Source organism: Pelodiscus sinensis, chromosome 9, assembly GCF_052426305.1.
Source record: "Pelodiscus sinensis isolate ZL-2025 chromosome 9, ASM5242630v1, whole genome shotgun sequence".
Taxonomy (NCBI): Eukaryota; Metazoa; Chordata; order Testudines; family Trionychidae; genus Pelodiscus; species Pelodiscus sinensis.
The window spans coordinates 15,203,360-15,225,810 of record NC_143060.1 but is presented as its reverse complement, the minus strand read 5'-3'; the positions used below and the strand labels follow the sequence as shown (position 1 = coordinate 15,225,810).

At 44.1% G+C, this 22,451-nt stretch overlaps 1 protein-coding gene across 18 annotated transcripts in view; it reads left to right on the top strand.

Moving 5' to 3' along the window:
• The window catches only part of DAB1 (DAB adaptor protein 1), a 772,627-nt gene that overhangs the window by 735,920 nt on the left and 14,256 nt on the right, over positions 1 to 22,451 (top strand). For 14 of the 18 annotated variants that reach the window (XM_014578749.4, XM_075936060.2, XM_075936067.2 and 11 more), the window contains 5 exons: positions 10,695 to 10,757; positions 12,880 to 12,988; positions 16,156 to 16,704; positions 18,643 to 18,770; positions 20,078 to 20,149. In XM_014578749.4, the coding sequence (XP_014434235.3) occupies positions 10,695 to 10,757; positions 12,880 to 12,988; positions 16,156 to 16,704; positions 18,643 to 18,770; positions 20,078 to 20,149 (921 nt within the window). Of the gene's footprint in view, positions 1 to 10,694; positions 10,758 to 12,879; positions 12,989 to 16,155; positions 16,705 to 18,642; positions 18,771 to 20,077; positions 20,177 to 22,451 lie in introns of all 18 variants that reach the window. The other 4 variants (XM_075936062.2, XM_075936068.2, XM_075936073.2 and 1 more) reach the window with 2 other exon arrangements.

Here is a 22,451-nt window from a genome sequence, read left to right as displayed (position 1 = left end):
CCAGGGGCCAGCCAGGGGCCGTAGACGGCGCGCGGCCTCCTGGACTAGTGCGGAGGTCATGGACCTCATTGAGGTTTGGGGGCAGGCCCCCAACGTCCATGATCTCCGCACTAGGAGGAGGAATGCGGCCGTCTATGGGCGCATAGCAGCCGCCATGGCCACCAGGGGACACAGGCGCACCCAGGAGCAGGTGCGCCTGAAAGTCAAGCAGCTGCGTCAGGCGTACGCCAGGGCCACCAGGGGTGGCGCCACAGCAGGGGCTGCCACCTGCCCCTACTTCTCTGCCCTCAACCGACTCTTGGGGGGCAGGGCGGTCCGTGCCAGCCTGGGGGACAGCGAGCCGGGACTGGAGGGCCCTGACCCGGGCACACCGGAGGGGCCACCGCAGGATGTCCCAGCACCGGAGTCGGCAGGGTCGTCCAGGGAGACCGTACCGGGTAAGTAGTTTGAATTAAGTAGTTCGGGGGGGGAGGTGGCAGGGAGACCAGGGACCGCGCGCGTGGGCCATGCCTTCCACGGATCACGCAGACACCTGTACACGTGCGAGCACGTGCCATGCCACCCTTGGGCAGGTGGCTCCAGCTGCGTGACACCCAGGGGCCATTGCCCAATAGGCACATGCTTGTGCAAAGAGACGTGACATGCTCCCGACCCCGGGGCAGGACCCAGCAGGATGATTTCCCTTCACATGTCCCCTCTACACGGAGGCAGGGGACATCTCCCCTTTCCCCCCACCGCCCCGGCCACACTATACATGGCACAGGGACATGGGTGCGGTCTTGGGGCAGCTTCCAGTCCCGGGGAGAGCCAGACATCCTGACCATGGCCTCTGTACAAGCACAGCGGCTGTGACGGTGCAGGACATGGTCACCCTCACGTTGCGGAGTTGGGGAGGGGGCTGGGCATCATCCTCTGCGTCCCCAGGGAGAACTGACCCCTTCTCTTCTTTCTCTACAGCTGCACCAGCTGCTCGTGCAGGGCGCACCACCCCGCCTGGGACATGCTCCCGCACCCGCGGCCTGCTCCGGACTGCCAGCACGGAGCAGGAATACTGGGACCAGCACCTTGGGGCCCTGCAAGCCGTGCACCGCACACTACGGTCATGGATGCAGGAAGACCTGCAGGTCCGCCACGAGCTGCTGTCTGAGGTCCGAGGGCTGAGCACCAACCTGCAGCTCCTGCTGCAGAGCATGGTGCCCCGTGCTGATCCTGCACCAGCTGTCCCCCCAACTGCTGTCCCTCCTCCCACTCCTGCTCCCCCTCCCACCTCTCCCTCCTCAACCCCCACAACCTCTTCCTCAATGTCCACACCCCCCACCTCAACCTCCGCACCCTCCACCCCATCGCCCCGGGGACGCCGAGGCCCCCTCCCTCGCTGTACTGGGAGGCGGTCGGCCCGGCGAGACCCCCACCCCTGATCCTTCAGTTTCCCCACCCCCTCCTTTCCCTTGCTTCCCCCTTTCAGCTCCCTCCTCCCAGTTTTCCCCCTCCCCTCTCCCAGCCTCTCTCTTCCCCTCTCCCACCTCCTTTTCCCAGTTTCCCCGAGTTTTGTTAAATAAACAGAGTTTCTATTTTTGAACACATGTGTCCTTTATTTTGTACATCAATAAGAAGGGGGGCTAGGGAAGGGTAAGTGGAAGGAGGTGAGGGAGGAATGGGGCACGAGCCCCCGATGGGGAGGACTGGGCTGGCTCTGCGGGTTCTGGGGGTGGAAGCTCTCCTGCAGCCCCCCGATTGTCCCCTCTCCCCAGATGGCAGCATGCGGCAAGTGCAGCCGGTCTGATGGCCGAGTGGTGTGATGTGCCCAGTGTGGGTACTTCGGGCACTCCAAGCCAGGACTGGTTTGTAAGCGGGGCACCCCTGAGAACTGTCTGTCCGGGGTGGGGGTCGGGACCCTTTAAGCGCAGCCCTCGGCTAGCCTGAGACAGCATCTCCACGCTCTAAGTCCTCCTCTGATGCCCTGCCAGCACTGCTTCCGGCCATCCTTAAGCCCTGTTCAGAGTCCACTCAATGTGGACTTGCTAGTTCGAATTAGCAAAACGCTAGTTCGAACTAGTTTTTAGTTCTAGATGCGTTAGTTCGAACTAGCTTAGTTCGAATTAACTAATTCGAACTAAGTTAGTTCGAACTAGCGCTGTAGTGTAGACGTACCCAGAGAGACTCTCAGGAGCTCTTTGGAGTTCCATCAGAATGAATTTCCTCAGGTGCATGAACCTGAAAGAACTTTGAAAAGTAACATGATCCCCACTTTACAGAGTGGCAGGTTATGTGACTTGCTCCTGTTGAACTAAATGCTGGAACCTTGAGTTCAAAGAGACTCATTGGCTACGTCTAGACTGGAATGATTTTCCGCAAATGCTTTTAACAGAAAAGTTTTTCCGTTAAAAGCATTTGTGGAAAAGAGTGTCTAGATTGGCACGGACGCTTTTCCGCAAAAGCACTTTTTGCAGAAAAGCGTCCGTCCAATCTAGATGTGGTTTTGCACAAGAAAGCCCTGATCGCCATTTTCGCCATCGGGGCTTTTTTGTGCAAAACAGTTTTTAGCTGTCTACACTGGCCCTCTTGCGCAAAAACATTTCCAGAAAAGGGCTTTTGCCCGAACGGGAATGTCAAAGCATTTGCGCAAGAAGCACTGATTTTGGACAGTGATAGAAATGTAGCCGTGTTAGTCTGGGGTAGTTGAAGCAAAATGCAGGACAATGTAGCACTTTAAAGACTAACAAGATGGTTTATTAGATGATGAGCTTTCGTGGGCCAGACCCACTTCCTCAGATCAAATAGTGGAAGAAAGTAGTCACAACCATATATACCAAAGGATACCATTAAAAAAAATGAACAAATATGAAAAGGACAAATCACATTGCAGAACAGGAGGGGGATGCAGGGGGGGGGGGGGGGGGAAGGAAGGAAGGTAAGTGTCTGTGAATTGATGATATTAGAGGTAGGGAGAGTGGGATGTTTGTGAGTTAATGGTATTAGAGGTGATAATTGGGGAAACTATCTTGGTAATGGGTGAGATAGTTCAAATGTTAAGTCCTTGTTGGAAAGTGTCGAATTTTAACATGAATGACAGTTCAGAGGATTCCCTTTCAAGTGCAGATGTAAAAGGTCTTTGTAGCAGAATACAGGTGGCTAAGTCATTGAGAGAGTGTCCTTTCTGGTTAAAATGGCAAGAAACTGTTTTCTCTTTGTGATCTTATCTGATATCTGTTTTGTGGGCATTAATCCTTTGGCGAAGTGTCTGAGATGTTTGTCCAATGTACATAGCAGACGGACACTTTCGGCACATGATAGCGTAGATTATATTTCTGGATGCGCAGGAATATGTGTTCTTGATCTTATAACTCACTTGGTTAGGTCCAATAATGGTATCAGCAGAATGAATATGTGGACAAAGCTGGCAACGGGGTTTGTTGCAAGGGAAGGTACCAGGGTTGGTATTAGTGTGGTATGTCCTGTGGTGGTTGGTAAGAATCATCTTGAGGTTAGGTGGTTGTCTATAGGAGACTATGGGTCTGTCTCCCAGAGCCTCTTTGAGTATGGTATCCTGTTCCAATATAGGCTGTAGTTTATTGATAATGTGTTGGACAGGTTTAAGTTGGGGGTTGTAGGTGATGACAAGTGGTGTTCTATTGTTGGTTTTCTTGGGTCTGTCTTGAAGTAGATGGTTTCTTGGTATTCGTCTGGCTCTTTCAATTTGCTTTTTTATTTCTCTGGGTGGGTAGTTGAGATTTATAAATGCTTGGTAGAGATCCTGAAGCTTCTGGTCTCTGCCAGTGGGATTAGAGCAGATGCGGTTGTATCGAAGGGCTTGGCTATAGACGATGGATCGTGTGGTATGTTCTGGATGGGAGCTGGATGCATGTAGGTAACTGTATGAGTCGGTGGGTTTTCTGTAGAGAGTGGTGTCTAATTTTCCATTGTTGATTTGTACGGTGGTGTCCAGGAAGTGGATCTCTCGTGTAGAATGGTCCAGGCTGAGGTTGATGGTGGGGTGTAGGTTGTTGAAATCTCTGTGGAATATCTCCAGTGTTTCTTGACCATGCGTCCAGATCATAAAGATGTCATCGATGTACCGTAGGTAGAGGAGGGGTGAAAGGGGACGGGAGTTGAGGAAACGTTGTTCTAGGTCAGCCATAAAGATGTTAGCATACTGTGGGGCCATGCGTGTACCCATGGCTGTGCCGCTGATCTGGAGGTATAAGTTGTTCTCAAACTGGAAATAATTGTGGGTTTGATTTTGGACAGTAGAACATCGGTGCTTTTGCGCAAATTCAAGCGGCCAGTGTAGACAGCTGGCAAGTTTTTGTGCAAAAGCAGTTGCTTTTGCGGAAAAACTTGTCAGTCTAGACGCAGCCATTGTGTTAAATTCTCAGTTTCACTTATTCTACATTAGGCTAGAGTGACTAATATGAATTATGGGATAAGAGTTCCACCAAATCTTTAGCCCCTCGTCCATGACAGAGTCTCTTCCCCTTAGGCCAGGAGTCAGCACTCCTCGACAGAAGAGCTGATTTTCACTGGCACACGGGGTGGGAGCTCAGGCCTGCCCCTTTCCCCCCCATGCAGCTGCAGGCTAGAGCAACAGCTCCAGCTTCTTGCTGGGGCAGGGGGCGGGAGAGGCACTCGCACACATCCCTGGGGCTGCCCCTGCTCGGCGTGTGCGTGCAGCTCCTGGGACCTAAGGTGTTAACACGCCGTCCCACCCTAGCTACAGGCTCTGCTTTGGGAGGGGGCTGCTGGTCACACCTGGCATGCCAAGGCCTAGGCTGCACCATTCTGCTCCCCAAAGGCTGTGGGGAGGAGAGCTGTGTCCCTAGTACTCCTCTGCCCCCGACCAGGCTGGAGCCAGCACTGGGCAACCCCGGGCTCTGTCTGCCCAGGCTCCGGAGCTGTAGCCAGCAGGCAAAGGGCTGGGTTAGGCAGGAAAGAAACTCTGCCCACCTCTCCCCACCCCAGCCCTGCTCCAGCGCTGTATGTCCCAGTGCTGCTGTGCTGCCAGGGAGTGTGCTGTGAGCACAGGGATGTGGGGGTGGGGAGGTGAAGGAGGATGCAGGGGTATGGGTTGCAATGAGGAGCATGGGTCAATGCAGATGATCAGACTGGGGGTATCATGGGGCTCAGGGAAGATGTGAAGGGGAGATACAATTTTATGTTGCACTTTCCTTTACTCCCCACTTTTGCCTCCCTCCCCAACTAGCTATTTGGCTCCATTCTCACCCTCTCACCTTTTCTGTGATACTCCTCCAGCCCCCTTCAGCCCAAAAACTCCCTCTCATCCCCCCACCCCACAACTTCTCCTGACTGCAAACTCCATTCCAGATCCTGCCGTCATCACCCCGTCCCGCACCCCACCTCCCACCCAGATCCTGCAGTCCCATCCCATTCACTAGCAGCCCTGTCTCACACACTGAGCTTTTTATTTTTGTTCCCACTCCAGAGCCTAAGGGAGTCCCCAAAATCCACTCACTCTGGAACCCCAGAAAAGTAAATCTGGCTTATGGGAAGCCCTGAACCTCAGTCCTCCCTGCCCCTTCCCCTCACCCCATGAGGGCTGGAGTGCCAGAAGAGTGAGGTGTCAGTTGGGGGCCACATCAGTGTGGGTTGGAGGTTTTGGGAGGAGTTTTTTTGCTTCTCACTTGCGTGGTCCCCAACTGATTTTTCTGTTAATCAGTGACCCCCAACCCAAAAAAGGTTCCCCACCCTTACCATGAATAAAGAAAAATTTGAAACCTTTAGTGTTGGACATAATATTTTACTTTATTTAAAATGAAGTTTGATAACTAACATGAGAAAGTTAAAATGCTTAATCTGTTTAATAATTTAAATTAAACCATTCTCCTCAGCTGCAGCACTCGCAAAATGGCTCGGCTGTTAATTAACAGTGAGTTTCCATCAGCAACTGGTAGTCTGCAGAAAGGTTTGCATTGACTCACGTGGTCCACGGAGCACGCGGTGGAGAGAGCCCCAAGTGGCACGGCCCGGGGCAGGAGAGTAAAATCTTGGCATGCTACTTTGGAAAGGTTGCTGACCCCTGCCCTAGGCTGACCACCTGCAGGATACAGTCTCAGATCTCTGGTAATCCCTGCAGTCACTGACACGTCTATTTGTCACTTTTTCTCTTTTATGGTAGAAGAGGAAGGTTTGGAGGATCCTTCCCTGTGGGCGGGGAAAACCCACATGGTCTCATCTGTGAAAGCCTATGTACACTTTCTTTAGAATGCTAGTGAGAAGTCAGAGTAGAGGAGGCTGGAGAAGGTTGTTGGCGCAAGTTGCACAATGACACAGACATAGACAACCTTGAACAAGCAATTTAGAAGTCTTAGAAGAAAGTAACTGTTTGCCATTGTCACACCCCTGCAGCCATTGGTTGGCAAGAAGTTGCATCTGAAATGATTAAATTAGGAGTATTGTTATTTCTCAGGTTTTTCTAAACATTCCTAAGAATAAATGGCTAGCACATTTTGTGCACAGTACCAGAGTCGCCTATTTCATCTCTACATTGCATGTGTATCCCAAAATAGCCACCCTGCGTCTACACAAGCCGTCTGTTATCTTAAAATATTTTTCATAATAACGGGCGTGCTATTTCACCATCCCAGTAAACCTCGTTGCACGAGAGATAAAGGATGGCTTGAAATAGCGTGTTATTTCGAAATATGGCACTAGGTAGATGTGCCAAATTCAAAATAAGCTATTTCCAAATAGATTTGAAATAAGATACGCAATTTGTGCAATTTTGAGTTTAGGGTGCTGTGTAGACGGACCCTTGGAGAGGCTACTTCTATAGCTGTATTAGCTCCCAACAAAATAACTACAGCTTTAACAAACAAAGGGGGCTAATGATCTCCCCATATACAGTACATGGATAAATTCTATTCACATGAATCTAATAAGAACTATACTCACACTCTTGAAAGGAAATCTAGACCTTTAAGTGGAAAACGTGTTGGCATGTCACCAAAACAAAGTGATCTATTTAACACAATACAGAATGTGAAGAGATGTGAAATAATTCATTTCTAGGCTGAGTGCTTTTAATGCAGCTAGACGAATTCAGGGTGGAGAGTGTCTTATTTATTGTAGCATTGACTCTTTTTTAAACAATACATATATAAGAAAAATATAAAAGTCACTGAAACTATTGCATTTTGAATAAATAGCCTTCCTCCTTAGAAGATCATTCATGGTGTAACCCGCACAGATTTCTCTATCATTCACACACACTAGGGACACAAACCTTAACCCAATTCCTAGGACTCAAGGTGCAACCCTGTTAATATAAACACCCATCCTTACACAATTCAAAGGTCTCAGAGCATAACTTCCTGCAGGTTTGCAAGATCTTTTGCCATTGAAAGAGTTTTACACAGTAATATTCTTATTCTCGATTTATTGACAATTACAAAGCAAGACAAATACACATGCTAAGCACACAGTGTCATGCTCACCAATCCTAATAAAGGCAGGCAAACTTCCCCTGTTGGCCAGGCAAGGTCAGTCTCTCTGGATCTCGTTGGAGATCTGTCCTTGCTGCATGTCACAGGCATGCAGAGGAGTTCTGGCAGCTCTGGTCTTAGACTGGGTCTTGGAGGTGAGTTCTTCCAAATCTTTCCTCCTTCTCCTTTCTGTTTCTTTCTTCCTTTTCCCTTTCCTCCCTTTTCCCTTTTCTGCTGGTTTCCTTTTTGGTCCCAGTTTATATAGTGAAACTTGAGTCCAACTTAGCTATACCTTAACCAATTATTTTAGTATAATTTCCCTAACCAATCATAACATACTGTAACAGAATTACCCTACCAATCACACCCCACCACCTTTGCTGATTTACACCTAGCAAAATTAATTATACAGCAGACAGAAACAATTAAAAAATAGACAGCGATCATACAGACAAACAATTGGAAAGTGAGGACCATAACAATAGAATGAAGATTCCATACCCCCAATTATGGATAAACAGTTTCTTGACAGACGAAAAGCTGTTAACTAAGTTTTCTTTACCCATCTTGATATCTGTTTCTTTATCTGGCAACAGTGGGGTGCCATTAGGACAGAATCCCCTTCTTAGCAGCCTGGTGTGACATTATTTTAATGCAGTGGAGATGGAATGTGAGTATGGGACTCTGAGCTTTACACAAAGTCTGCTGCTCTTCAATCTGGCTGCAGAGGAAGGCTTTAGACCTTCCAATATGGATACAGGCCTTGGAATATGGCTATAGAAAAAACATATTGTTACAATGACAGAAAGCTGTGAGCTGATGCTGTGTAGGAAACCTTTCACATTTTCCCTCTCCATTTCACATAAGAGGATTGAGAAAACAGACTATGACCTGATTGTCCTAAGTGTCCTAACCATCTGCTACGCCCATGGCCCTACTGATTTCAGAGAGCAGAATTCTAAGCGTAACATCAACTCTACTATAGAATTAGAGGGCTTCAAAGTGGTTTCCAGACCTTGGAATCCCACCTAAAGTGGGGGACATGGTAAGAAAGTTAAAATGGATGTTCAATCCCATTAAAATGTAAAAGTCTGACTTTTCATGCTCACGAAGTACTGAAGAAGTGTAAGAAAGGAGGAAAACCTCACTGAATTACCCTCTGGGAATGTCCCCTTTGGTAACAAAAGTAAGGGGTAGATTTTAAATGCTTCCATGCAATGCTAGGAACTGTTCTGCCGGTTTGGTTTCTTGCTTCTGGAGCCACTACCCCTGGCAGAGCAGATATACAATGGCATTGTCTGAGTTCCCGTACATCTGCCTAGTGGCTCTGATGGAGAACTTCCAGACATAGTTATGAAAGTGCTATCTGTTATTAGTAGCTCTATTATCGCTTACTGTGCATGGAGATTTAGGTGGAGAGCAGTGGAAGTGCTGTGGTTACCTCAACCCTCAGAACTATGTGAAGTTCCAAAATGTTTGTTGTTTCTCATTACAACTGCGACCTACACTCTATAACTTTTGCCTGTCAAATAATCTGTACAGAGAACATCAATGGGGCTACTGATTTGATTAGTCTACTTGATGCAAGATCAAGCTTTGGAAAAATTACTGTTCTGAAATGGACACTTTTAAAAATTATCAAAATTGGGAGCTGTTCTAAGCTTCGGATTCCCACAGGAATCCTTCAAAGTAATGTGTCTAGAGATTAATTTAAAATAGAACTATAAAGGTTTTTAGTCTGATATGTTTCAGCAGTTGGTTAAAAGGGGTGCTATTCCTGGTCTACATTATAAGGTTGGTAGGGAAAGGCATTTTGACTCCAGAGTGTTGACCAGTAACTAATTGTTACAGTTAGTAAGAAAATGGTGACTATTATCCATGGGAAAAGAATGTGAAGTAACAAAAATTGCCCCCCATCCACCTTTTTTGGTAGTTTTCACTGGAATTTTCCAGTTTTACAATGAAAAAAATCAAATACCACATTTTTTTGGTTGGGAAGGTGAATGTTTTTATCACAAAACTGAAACATTTTTGAAAGAAACAAACATTTTCATTTCCAGCACAAGTTGCTTACCAAAAAGAAAAAAAAAGGTGTCCCACTTATATATTGTTTATGAATTTCACTACTCTGAGTACTGATCAACTTATCATGTTATCTTGTTTTCCTTAGACTGTTTCATAATGGGACAGTAATTTACACTGCAGAGTTACAGTAGTAATTTGACTTTGTGCAACATGTCAGAAAATTTGATAAGTCCCCTTAAAAATTAAATATACAAATAATTTGGGGTGATATTACTCCAGCAACCAATTCCATTCATGATCAGTGCCTAGATACCTTTAGGTAGCTCTTCTTGAACAAAATACTTAGATTATGCTTTCTTGGGAGTTTTGTATGGGAGGAATTATGATTGTTCTATAGCAGCTGTGATTTGATCACTATGCTCACACTATGTAGTTTTCTGTACTATAGAAGGCACATTGAAAGCAAGGCTTCTTCAGGCTTGATTGGGTTTCCATGGCAGCTGTGGTTCTATCCACTCTCAATTCATCTCTGTGGGTGCTGAGTCTGAGCTTCGGCCGATATTTTGCTCATGCAGCCACGGAGGCCGGTATGTGTTATGAAAGGGTTTTCAGCCTTCTGGTCCAGCTTCGTGAGATCTCTTGGGTTGGTTTTTTTCAAGACCAGAACCCAAAAGGAGTCCCTGATAAAGCTAAATTAATTAATGGAAAGCTGCCCAATTGTAATGGCCTTATCACCTCCACATCCCATCCTGTAGAGCACGTGTAGGCTACACTCATTCCATTGGTGAGTGGTTCTCAGCCAGCTACATTGCAGCATCCCACCCACTTCCCCTGGACCTTATAGAGGTTGCAGTCCAGGCCATAAGAGATCAGAGACAAGGTCATGGACTGGGTGGCCGTGGGACATACACATATTCCATGTGCCCAGAGAAGCTAAGAACAGAAAGATAATATCGCCCCATTGCAGATGTTTTCTCTATGCCCTATCCCCTTCTGTGGTGGATTGCCCCCATAAAAGTGTTTCCCAGGGAGCAGCTACTGACAGTTTGAGCCTCTTCTGGGTTTGTGACCCAGCCCCATGGCCTATTTGCCCCCCACAGAGGGGACAATTAAGATATAAATAGCTTTATTTGAGATAGGTGATAGGAATTCATTGCTTGTTAAGTGTAATGCATCCTCTTCCTTGATTTTCTTTAAAGACTAATTACAGACGTTCTCTTTTCTTTCCAGGCTGTTACCCAACTAGAGCTTTTCGGGGACATGTCCACTCCTCCTGACGTAACCTCTCCCCCAGTAAGTATAAAAGGGTAATTGCCCTGTCTGCCAATAAAACTTTGCCAGTAGAACACAGGTTTTCTCTAGCCGTGTGTAGAAATGCAGAATGGTGAATAGCATTCACTCCAGTACAGTACAGTACAATCACGGCGGGGCAAGATATCTCTCACAGGCCATATTCGGCATGCCAACCCACCGGATCTGGCCCACGCATGCCCCTCCTGGGACCTCAGGCATGCAGCAGCCGCTATTTTAAACACAGGGCTGCTCCATGCGACTCTCTGCTCTAGAGAGAGGGGGAGACTTCACATAATCTACCTTCCCAATCCTCAGCTTCTATTGGTTGGAAATAACCAGCCAATAGGAACTGACCCCAGTCAATATCTATCTTTTCTCCTATTGGCCAGAAACAGTCAGCCGATGGGAGCAAGAGATTGGCCTGGGGAATGGGAGTGGTGCAAGCCTCTCCCCACTCCCAGAGCTGAGAGCTATATGGAGGGAGCAGGCTGCATTTTCAATGCTCTGGAACTGCATCAGGCAGGGATCCCAGCCTGCCTTGGGGGTGCTGCAGGGCTGCTGTCTGGGAGATGCTTAGGTAAGCACCTCTCAGCCAAAGCCTGCCTCTGGCACTCCTGCCCCACCCCAAAATCTCTCCCCCAAGTCACCTTCCAACCCTCTGCACCCTCTTGCCCCAGGTCACAACTCTGTCCCAGACCCTGCACCCCCTCTTATACCACTCCTCTAGGCCACAATCCTCTCCTGTACCCGCACTCCCTCCCTGACCTTACATCCCCATCTCCTCACCCAGGTCACAATCCCCTCCTTCACCCAAACTTCCTCTCAGATCTCACACCATCTCCTGGACCGCAGTCCCTTATCCTGTATGCCCTTCTGCACCCAACCTCCATCCTAGACCCTGCACCTCCTCCACAGAAAAGTATGGCCCTTGACCACTTTCCAAAATCTTGGAGTGGTCCCCTCCCACCAAAAATTACCCCTTGTGGGCAATCAGTCCTGACCATTTGTGGAGGATGTGTTCCTGGCATCACCGCAAATGGTGAAATCCGCAAATTCTTGGGGCAGTGGAAACAAGTGTGTATGTTATTTTAAGGAAATGGAAGCCTTTAAAAAAAGTTATCTGCATTATAAAATAGAAATGGAGAATTTTTCCAGTTCATTTTAAGCCTCAAAACAGATTGTGACATGGGAATATTAATATTCTCTTTTTCCAGATAGGGAAACTGAAGCACTGGGCAGTTACTATAACAAAGGAACTTTGTGGCTTATCTAGGAATAGAGTTCAAATTTCCCATCTCCTATTCCCTATTTCTATTTGTAACAATGATACCATGGTTCTTCTAACATGCTGGACTTTGGCTCTAGGTCTTTTGATGAACTGGTGCAATATTTAATCATTCTTTTGTAATTAAGTAATTTCACCCTGTTTTAAAATCCTTTGTTTTATTTTGTGTATTTGTTGCGTACATTAATGCTCAATAAAACTATTAAGGCTCAGAATCACAGACCTTTATTTCTTAAGAAGCATGCGCTGTCAGAAATTTGAACGTGATATATGATTTTGCAAGGTATATTGTTCTTTTTTGTCATGATCCAAGAGCGCTGTATTTTTCTCTTTTCTTATTGTCTTCTGTCTTATGGTACTGATGATCTGTTTCCTGCTGCTTCTTTACATCTACATCTATCTTTTTTGGAGATAAAAGATATGTGGCACCTCAGGCTATGTCTAGACTACACTGATCTATTGGGAAAAGGTATGCAAAACGCACTCCGCAATTTGTGTACCTTTTTCCAATAGTTTTTTCAGAAGAAGCTTTTCTGAAATTTGGCCCGTCTACACTGGGCCGAATTTCAGAAAATCCTCCTCTTTCAGAAGAGTCCTTCTTCCTCGTGGAAGGAGGAAGACGACAGCGCTTCTGAAAAAATGCGTCTGTTCCTCAGCAAAAAAAAAAAGCTGAAGAGCAGACACGTTCCCTGGATGCAGTGGAGTTTTTCCGGGATACCAGAGGTATCCCGGCAAAAACTCCGTAGCCTAGACGTAGCCGCAGTCATGCCAATTCCTGGTGGCAGAAAAAGTAACTGATATGTCGTTATTTTATTTTATTTCTGCCTCCTTTTGTAGACTCCTGCAACTCCAGGTGATGCCTTTATCCCATCTTCATGCCAGTCACTTCCTTCTAGTGCAGACATGTTTGGTTCTGTATCTTTCAGCCCTGCTGCTGTACCCTCAGGTAGGAATCTTATAGGATTATTTAAAGATAAATTTTTGGGTTGATCATTTTGAAAATGTTAGCTAAGTTGTGGAACTCAGCTGTCTGTTCTGTTTTGTGTCTCAACATCCAAAACATAAGGGATTAAATAAAAAACTTTCCACCATAGAAACATGAAAAGAACAGTCCCTCAGTACTGTAATGTACTTCGGGACAACGGAAATCTAAATCAGTACCAAGTTGAACCTTCAGTATATTAAGCTTGCCAGCCTAACATCCAATGAATTGAAAAAAAGTCTGGGGTGAAAAAGTCTCTGGAAGCTCAAGTATATAGTTTACATACCTGCAGGCTATTGTAATAGGAGAAGGAAAGTTATTTAGCTTTGAATTTCCAGTAATAACAATGACCATTCTGAACTGTATACAGTAAATGATGCCAAAACAAGAAGCTTAAAGAATTTGTGACCATTTTTAAAGCTATTCCAGGTAGTCATAGTGTGACATTTCAGCTAGACTTCGCTAAGTTCTTCGAAGCGTTCAAAGTTCAGAGTTCATGTAATATACTACACTTACATGCATGAGATGTGGGTTTGATTCCCGGTCTTGTTCTCTGGGCTGAAAGGGGCTCAGAGGATTGCAAAAGCAGTTCATTCCACCTCATTTAGTAAGGAAAAAAAGGAGTGCCTTGAATCATTCAATAGTAGTTTTCTGGATTGTTAACACCTTCAGTGCTGTAATGTAGTGGTGCATCATCTGTCCAGAAATGTAATGCAGTAGAATTATTTTACTGTACCAATGCTCCTTTATTATATTGGCACTTGAAAGTAGCATACCTGATACATGGAATAGAACCAGATAAGCACTTTGATCCTGTTTGGCAAGTGGTTATGGATAACTCTGATACACTTCCAAAGAAGTACCCTCCAGTGTGCCTCACTCAAAAAGGTCATAACTACAATGTAGTGCTTTGGGGTATAGGAGTGGGAAATTCCTTATTGCTCTGTCGAAGTTGCGGAGGGTTCTGTTTCACATTCCCCATCATAACCATTTGTTGAAATACATATTCAGCTGTAGAAACAATGAGGAGTCCTGTGGCGCTTTAGAAACTGACAGATTTATTTGAGCATAAGTTTTCATGGGCAAAGATTGACTTCGTCAGATGAGTCTGATAACGTGGTTCTTTGCCCATGAAAGCTTATGGTCATTAGTCTTTAAGGTACCGCAGGACTCCTCATTGTTATTGCCGATACAGAGTAACATGGCCTCCTCTCTGATATTTGTCTATATTCAGCTATATTGTTGCTATACTTAGTTAAATGATTCCATTTAGTTGCTTTTAATTTTTGATTTGCTATCTTACCCCTTTACAGTTTGAATTAAAATAAACCAAAAGTAAAAGGTAAAAATAGAGTGAAGAAAATATATACGTCCAGAAAAGGTTTCTTTTCTACTGCTATACCAGTAAAAAGAAGAGGAAAAAGCATTCCCACATTTTCAAATATTAACAATAAGTTAAATTTGTTAATACAGGCAGTCCCCAGGTTACATGGATCCGACTTACATCGGATCCCTACTTACAAACAGGGTGAGGCAACCCCGCACTAGCTGCTTCCCCCCAGCAGAGCAGGGAGACACGGAGCAGCTTTTCTCAGCAGACACCTCAGCTTGAGAATAAAGGACTGAGGGAAGTGAGGTGTGGGAGAATAAAACTGAGCTCTGGAGAAATGTTTGGCTAGAGTTTCTCCTAGAATATGTACCAGTTCCGACTTACATACAAATTCAACTTAAGAACAAACCTACAGTCCCTATCTTGTACGTAACCCGGGGACTGCCTGTATAGCAAGTGAGTCTCGTATTAATTTAACATCATTTTTATTAATAAAACATAAATGCATCTGTTAAAGTTTCTTCTTTAACAGAGGATTTCAAGGTAGAGTTTTAGAAATGTTTTTATATTAAACACAGTTGAAAACTATTGGATTCATCTTTTTTTCTTTTTGATTGTAAATGACAAACGAAAGTTCTCGTCATACAGTCTATACTCAGCCAAGATTCCTATTAGTTTGACAAGGAAGTTTTGTCTCAGCAGGGTCAAATCACAACTAGAATATTTTAATTACTCCAAATTTTAATCTTCAACTTTTTTGTCCTAGCTAAAGGGTTTTCATTAAAAGCTATTACCCTAAGCAGATTTTTGGCATCAATTATACTGTGCTAAAGACCTCTGATTTTTCAAGTATGTTTTTTTTTTAATTTATGCCATGCATGCTTAGCATCTTCTGCTTTTTCATCTGCATTTGGCAAGGTTATGTCTTTTATCTTTTATAGACTTTTCCTCAGTTATCTATACGTTTGTTACCTCCCATTAGGATTATTGCAAAGTGTTCTACTGAGGGTCAGGCCTGAAGGCTACTAAGAAATGTAAACTATTTAGCCATTCCTTTGCTTGGGGTTACTTCTCCTAAGGAGCCCATGTGCTTCATAATCTGTACTGTGTCCATTTTTTGGGTGTAATTTAAGATGTTGGTTTCTCTCTATAAAGCCTTTAAGGGTTTGAATACTGTCTCCATCGGAAAAAATACAGTATCAGTTGCAATCAGAGCAGGTCCCTGGGCTAGCCATCATCTGGCTTGAACTGGAACAGTAAATTTGATGGCTTCTATCTGGACCTACAGACTAGAGACTGAACCAGGGGCTCCAGAATAAAAAGCATGAGCAGCTAAAGCATGAACTGACAAGCTAGATTTCTTTACTTGGGATTGTAACTTGTGAATCTGATCTAGAGGTGGTGTAGAGTTACATAAGGTGGCATTTTTTTTGTGAGGAGTCCTTTGGTCTGGAACTCACTTTATTATTTTATCCACCAAAACCCAGGTTAGCCGATTTTCAAGGCAAACTGCACTCCAATATGCTACCTTTTCTCTCTAGTTTATGGGAAGGGGTAGGATTCATGTGATCGGAGGAGGGAAATAATATTTTTGTTCTAATGCGTTCTGAGGAGTATTATTAAAGTCAGTCCAGTTACGCTAAGAGCATATGGTTGGCACATTTGAGAAAGTAACATACACTGGTAAAAGTCCCTGTGAGTCCTAACACTTTCTGTATTTCTGGCTCATACCGTTTCCTGTGCCGTATCTTCTTGCTGTTCATACTTATGCGCTAAAACAATCCTATTGTTGTTCTTTAAGGTTATGTTGCAATGGGAGCTGTCCTGCCCTCCTTCTGGGGACAGCAACCACTCGTTCAACAACAATTGGCCATGAGTGCTCAGCCTCCAGTTGCTCAGGTGATGCAGGGAGGACAGCCAATAGCATGGGGCCAACCCGGTATTTTTTCTCCTACCCAGCAACCATGGCCATCTGTAGCTGGTCCGTTCCAACCAACTGCCTTCATGCCAACACAAACTGTTATGCCTTTACAAGCAGCCATGTTTCAAGGTACCCTTGCTCCCATAGCTACTGTTCCACCCACAAGCGATTCCACCAGATCAAGTCCACAGACAGACAGGCCCAGTCAGAAAATGGGAAAAGAAATGTTCAAAGATTTCCAGATGGCTCAGCCTCCGCCAGTGCCATCACGAAAACCAGACCAGCCTTCCCTCAGTTGTACCTCAGAGGCCTTCTCCAGTTATTTTAACAAAGTTGGGATGGCACAGGATACAGATGATTGTGATGACTTTGACATCTCTCAATTAAATTTGACTCCTGTGACTTCTACAACGCCATCTACAAACTCACGTAAGTACCCAAATCTTTCCCGTCACAGTCTCCTCCTCAGCCACGATAGTACCTGAAAGCTTTTCCCTTTTCTCTTGTGAGTCCTGTCTATGCTGGAGCATACATGAGCTTTGTATCTTCATGCATGATCAAGCTTCTTAATGGCATCCCAGAGCTAGGGAAACATGATTTTAGGGTACATGTTACTGAGGCAATAGAAATCAGAAGCTTCAAAAGTTGCAAACTGAAATTTCATTTTTAATAAGACAGTCATATGTGTGCTCTTCAAAATATACCTCATATGTCCACATTTAAACTGGTTGGGAAAACATTAAAACTCTAGAGGAGAAAATATTCACGCAGTAAGGGTGAAATTCGTCCCCATACAAGGGGCCATTTTAAGACCCACTAAAGTTATATATTTGGAGATTTCAGTAGGACTTAATAGGTCTTCTTCTGGCCCTCTATAGTGGAGTAAATTTTGCTCTAGGAGCATAAATGTGCTTATACATTGGGACTGCAAAAAAATTGTTTCAAAGGAGACTTCATTATACAAGTGCTAACACTGGCATAGATCCAGCTCCCATAGAAGTCAACAGAAGTCTGTTGAGTTGCATAGGAAATCAATTGAACCTGATAACACTAATATCTTGAACATTTTCAGAAGCACTCAGCACTGCCTAACTCTAGTCAATGATAAAACTCCCATTGACCTCAGTGGAAGCCAGAGTTAAACCAACTCTGAGCTCTTTTGAAAATTGTGCTCTGACACAATTTTTGTCTAATACAATATACAGTGGTTAAAGGAACTTGTCACCTTTATTTGAATCAAAGCAGAGAAAAAGCCTGAAAAGAAAAGAAATACAATTAGTTGTGTCTGAATAATACAGGTTGAAGCTCTCTAAACTGGGACTCGCTGGTCTGTCTACATCTGCTGGACCACGGATATTCCAGGACCAGAGAGTCCTGGTGAAGGGTTGTCGGGTGAGAGCTGGGGGGGGTGGGAGGGCAGGGTAGCCCAGCAGGGCCAGGAGTCCGGCAGTAGGGCTGCTGGCAGTGGGACCAAGAGGCTGGAATGCAGCGGGGCTGGCAGCAGGGGGGAACCGTCCAGGAGGCCATAGCCAGACCAGGGCTCAGAGGCCAGTAGCAGAGGAGCCAGAAATGACCTCTGCTTAAATCTGCTTTCGTCTGCTAAAAATCCCTCATCTGGGACCAGTCAGGTCCCAATGACGCTGGACCAGGGAGGTCGAATTGGTGGTAGGGTTGTAATAATTATGTATTCTAGCTGATGGTCTCTTCTATATGGAGACTTGTTTATGTGGAAACTTAGTGCACAGCAAGCCTGGCTATGAATTTAAACTGCACCAGCCTACCTTGTACCAAGTGTCTGGGTCGACCCTCCTGCCATGCACTCTAAGTTCCGTAGTGAGATTTGACCTACTGCTATTTCAGGCCAGAGCGCAGTCGATTTACACATCAGCTTCCCACACACTGTGTCTTCATACAGATAGGCCCTGTGTTTTCTGAGTCTACATAAAGATGCGCCATGAAGATTTTTTTTTTCTTGGCATTTCAAATTTCTTATTGGGCAGAAACTCTGCTGATATCGATCTCAGCTAAAAACTAACATTCTAGCTATGAAATAAGTTTCTGAAAAGGCTGAAGGAGGTAATAGGCTTTTACATTCAACTGATTTGTTTCAAATCACAGAATTCAGATGCTGATTTGTGGTATTTTCTTATATTGAAACAGATGAATAATGAGTTGGTGACATTTTCGTTATAATTTTCTGACTATAGACTTTGATTTTGTTTCCTTAATTTTACAAAATACAGCTTATCGAAAACAAACAGTCTAGGATTCATATACTTGGGGTTTTTGAGCATGAACAGATTTTGAATATTTTGTGTAATAATAATGAATTTATTTCCTATTATTTTTGCCATCATCTTTGTTTAGCTCCAACCCCTGCTCCTAGACAGAGTTCTCCATCAAAATCATCAGTGTCTCATACCAGTGACCCTACTGCAGATGACCTCTTTGAAGAAGGGTTTGAAAGTCCAAGCAAAAGTGAAGAGCAGGAGGCTGTGAGTAGAATGACTCCTAATACTAACTAGAGTTTTCTAGCGAGAAAATACTAGGGAGTAACTAGAAGTGACCTGGAAATGTAAAATAAATATTTCAACAGGATTTGTGCAAACAACTTTCATTGCAAGTACAGTTTTGATAGCTATCTAATATTAGAATGATATGTACAATAGTATGTATTAATATTAAGGGGCTTAACTCAGAAGTAATATTTAAGGTGATATAAATTAAACATCCATACTTGTACCACTTACTAATGTATAAGGGAGACCAAGTTGATGTAATGTACATGCTGAGGAAACAAAAGAAGGGGTAAGAGTATATATGTGGTCTACACAGACTTACCCATTCATGCGTTTTCCTGCTAATTGCTATTCTTGGTTATATACCTTGCTTGTGGGCCTTTAGTGAATGATTTTTTTCCATTACTGATTGGACCAAAGATCCCATTACACTTAGGCTGTGTCCAGACTCAGGGGTTTTTTCGAAAAAAGTAGCCTTTTTTCGAAAAAACCTCACCTGCGTCTAGACTGCAGCCGCGTTCTTTCGAAATTAAATCGAAAGAACGCGGCTTTTCTTTCGATGGCGGTAAACCTCATTTCACGAGGAAGAACGCCTTCTTTCGAAAGTTCGTCTTTCGAAAGAAGGCGTTCTTCAATGTAAATAGGGCTTCTTCAAAAGAGAGCATCCAGACTCACTGGATGCTTTCTTTCGAAAAAGCAAGCCGCTTTTTCGAAAGTTCAACGTGCAGTCTAGACGCTCTCTTTCGAAAGAGGCTTGCAGTCTAGACATAGCCTTAGTGATACTGATTGGACCAAAGTCAGAGGTTGGCTAAATGGGGATTGTATGTCATAAACTGGTCTGATAAATTGGTTTGAGCTTAAGTCAAAGAAAGTCTAGAGGGAACCCAGGTTGCTGTAACTTACCTGCAGAGGGGATAGAAGAGGGCATAAATTACGCAAGATTAAATTCTCTCTAAGTCACATAGCTTCACTTACGAATTTAGTCCAAGATCAGCTTTCGAACTGATCTTGCAGTCCTTTTTGGTCTGACCAATGCCTGTTGAAGTCAGTGGCAGCTCTCTCATCAACTTCAGCAGGCATTAAATCAGTTCCTTTATATATGCAACACCATTTGAAGTCCATGCAAATTTTGAGAGCATATTCATTGTAGGATCTCAACCTTTGTGTTTTAAAACCTGAAATAGCTGCATGTGATAGAATGTGTCCATAGCATGAAAATAACCTCTTACTGCCTTTTCACTTCCTGTTGTTGAGAAAAAAGGTGTTATGTTCTTGTATTCTAGCCTGATGGATCTCAGGCCTCTTCCAACAGTGATCCATTTGGTGAGCCTACTGGTGATACTATAAGTCCACAGGTCGGTAGCTAGATAGCGCAGGTTGGGGTAGGTATCTGTCCTTTTTTTCTCTCTCCATCTTGAGTTGTTCACTTATTCTTTTACCATCACTTCCACTGGATGCATCATTTATTTTTCTTTTCCTTTTCCTCTCCACTCCCACCCCCTCCAATTTATTCCTCATCCTTAATGATTTGCATGGTTTTTGCTGTTTGCTAATTGTTTCAAATTGTGCAGTGTTATGTGTTGCAGCTGCCTACATGGTTTAAACCAGTGATGGCTTTTTAGTGTGTTTCCTGCAGCTTTTTGTAGCATGTGATATTAAAACAGAGTGAGATAATTATTAACCAATCTAAGTTATGAACTGATTGGGATATGTTTTCTATGTTATTAGCCATTTAAGTTATCAACTTGCACTAAGTTATTAACTTATTTGCTGTGAAAAAAAATACATATAAATTAAATATTTCCAGTCATACCGTTTAAATATGAATAGTACTATGGTAAATAAAATAATGAATTCACATGATTGTGACTCTCTTGGGTAAAGTTGATTGCTATTTTGACTCCTGGTATCACTGGTTTAAACAAATGTTCTGTGAATAAAACTTGTTTTTATGTGATGTCAGAATTTTAGGGAGTAAATACAGAAATTTCAGCTATCACTAGTAAACCACAGTATCCTCTGCAGAAGTTTTTCTTATATATATTTAAGAAATTGGTATTTGCACAGATGTAACAGGTTACATGAAATAAAGCATCTTGCCCACCAGAAGAAATTTTAATGAATAAGTAAACAGATAAATAAAGATGTGTCAACGTGTTCCTCTAAACCAGTCTGGCACAGCAGTTGCAGCATCCCATTTCTTATTATTTGAATGAAAACATTCAGTGCAGGTTGGAACTCTATTGTCCAGTCTTCTGTAGTTCACCAACATCTGTGGTCCAGCATCCTCATGAGTGTCGCTGGGCTGGAGCATTCACGGGAAAAGCCAGGCCTGCATTCAACAACTGCTCCTTCACCCTCCCAGAGTTTCCAGAGCACTGCAAATAGCTCGTTTGTGGCACTTAAGCTCAGGGAGGGAGGGGGAAAAGTGGGGATTGAGATGCTGGGTGGGGGCCACAGGGCTCTGCAGCCGCCCTGCCTTCTCCACAGAGAATCCCCACTAGGTCCCCACTAGCCCCTCTGCTGCCTCTGGAATGGAGCCCCACAGCTAGTGGCAACAAGAAGGGCTGGCATTGACCTCGCTGTGTCAGGCAGATTTACTCTTTTGGGACTGGTCATGTCCTGAGTATGCCAGGCCAGGGAGAAGCAACCTGTATGGAAATTGCACGTTTTGGCTTTTTATCTCCTATGTCAAATTAAAACCATCAGGAAGTGATGGTGATTTTACCTGTACACATTTTAGGCATGATGGTTTTTATTAATTGACCACTACACATACAACTATTTTAAATCCAGTTACTTGGAAAAGATGATCTTTGCATCTCTTTCCTTACAAAACCCATTGGAAATATGTAGCATTTAGTGAAAGCTGTATGAGACATTCATAGATATTTTCAGTCCATTGTGTATATTTTGTGATGAGATAGTGAAGCACTTTGTCATTCCATCCAAGTGTTGCACTTTGTCATTCCATCTAAATTTGTTTTAATGTTACTATTTGAAGAATATGCTTAATTAGCTGTGCTATTTTGTCTTTCGTATTTGTAACACTGAAATATGGGACTTACCATTGCTTCCATTTCTCAGCAAGTTACTGCTGGGACTAATCCCTAACATTGGTAGAATAACTTTAGTTTTTGTCTAGATTCTGTGCTGTATTCAACAGCTACTTACATATGTTAAGCATAAAGAAGCTGTCTCTTCTGAAATGAATAGTTGCTTTAAGAGCCAGCTTACTGAATGCATTAAATCTGGTAAAAGATTGAAGAGAATGTCTCTTTGGTACACTTTAGGGTGTATATCTAGTAACAATACATAATGTAGTGCAAAAAGTATCACACCAGTCTTGAGTGGCACAAAGATGAGAACAAGGGAAACAAAAGTGGCTCTAAGGCATCTTTGTGTCTCCCTAAATTTGGGAGCCAAGGATGTTCCAGTGGAGGCCAAGTCAGTGCACCCACAGGGCTAATTTAAATGAGCTGTTCTTGAAGGATCATTCAACCAGCAGGGATTGGTGGACCATATAGTAATTTAGCTCCACCTTTTTCTGCTCCCTTCTGCCCTGACCAGCGTTGATAGAATCTGTGTGCGGGGGAGTTGGGTACCACAAGAGGTGACATACAGCCAGCTATGCCCCCTTGTGCCTTTCCAGGATTC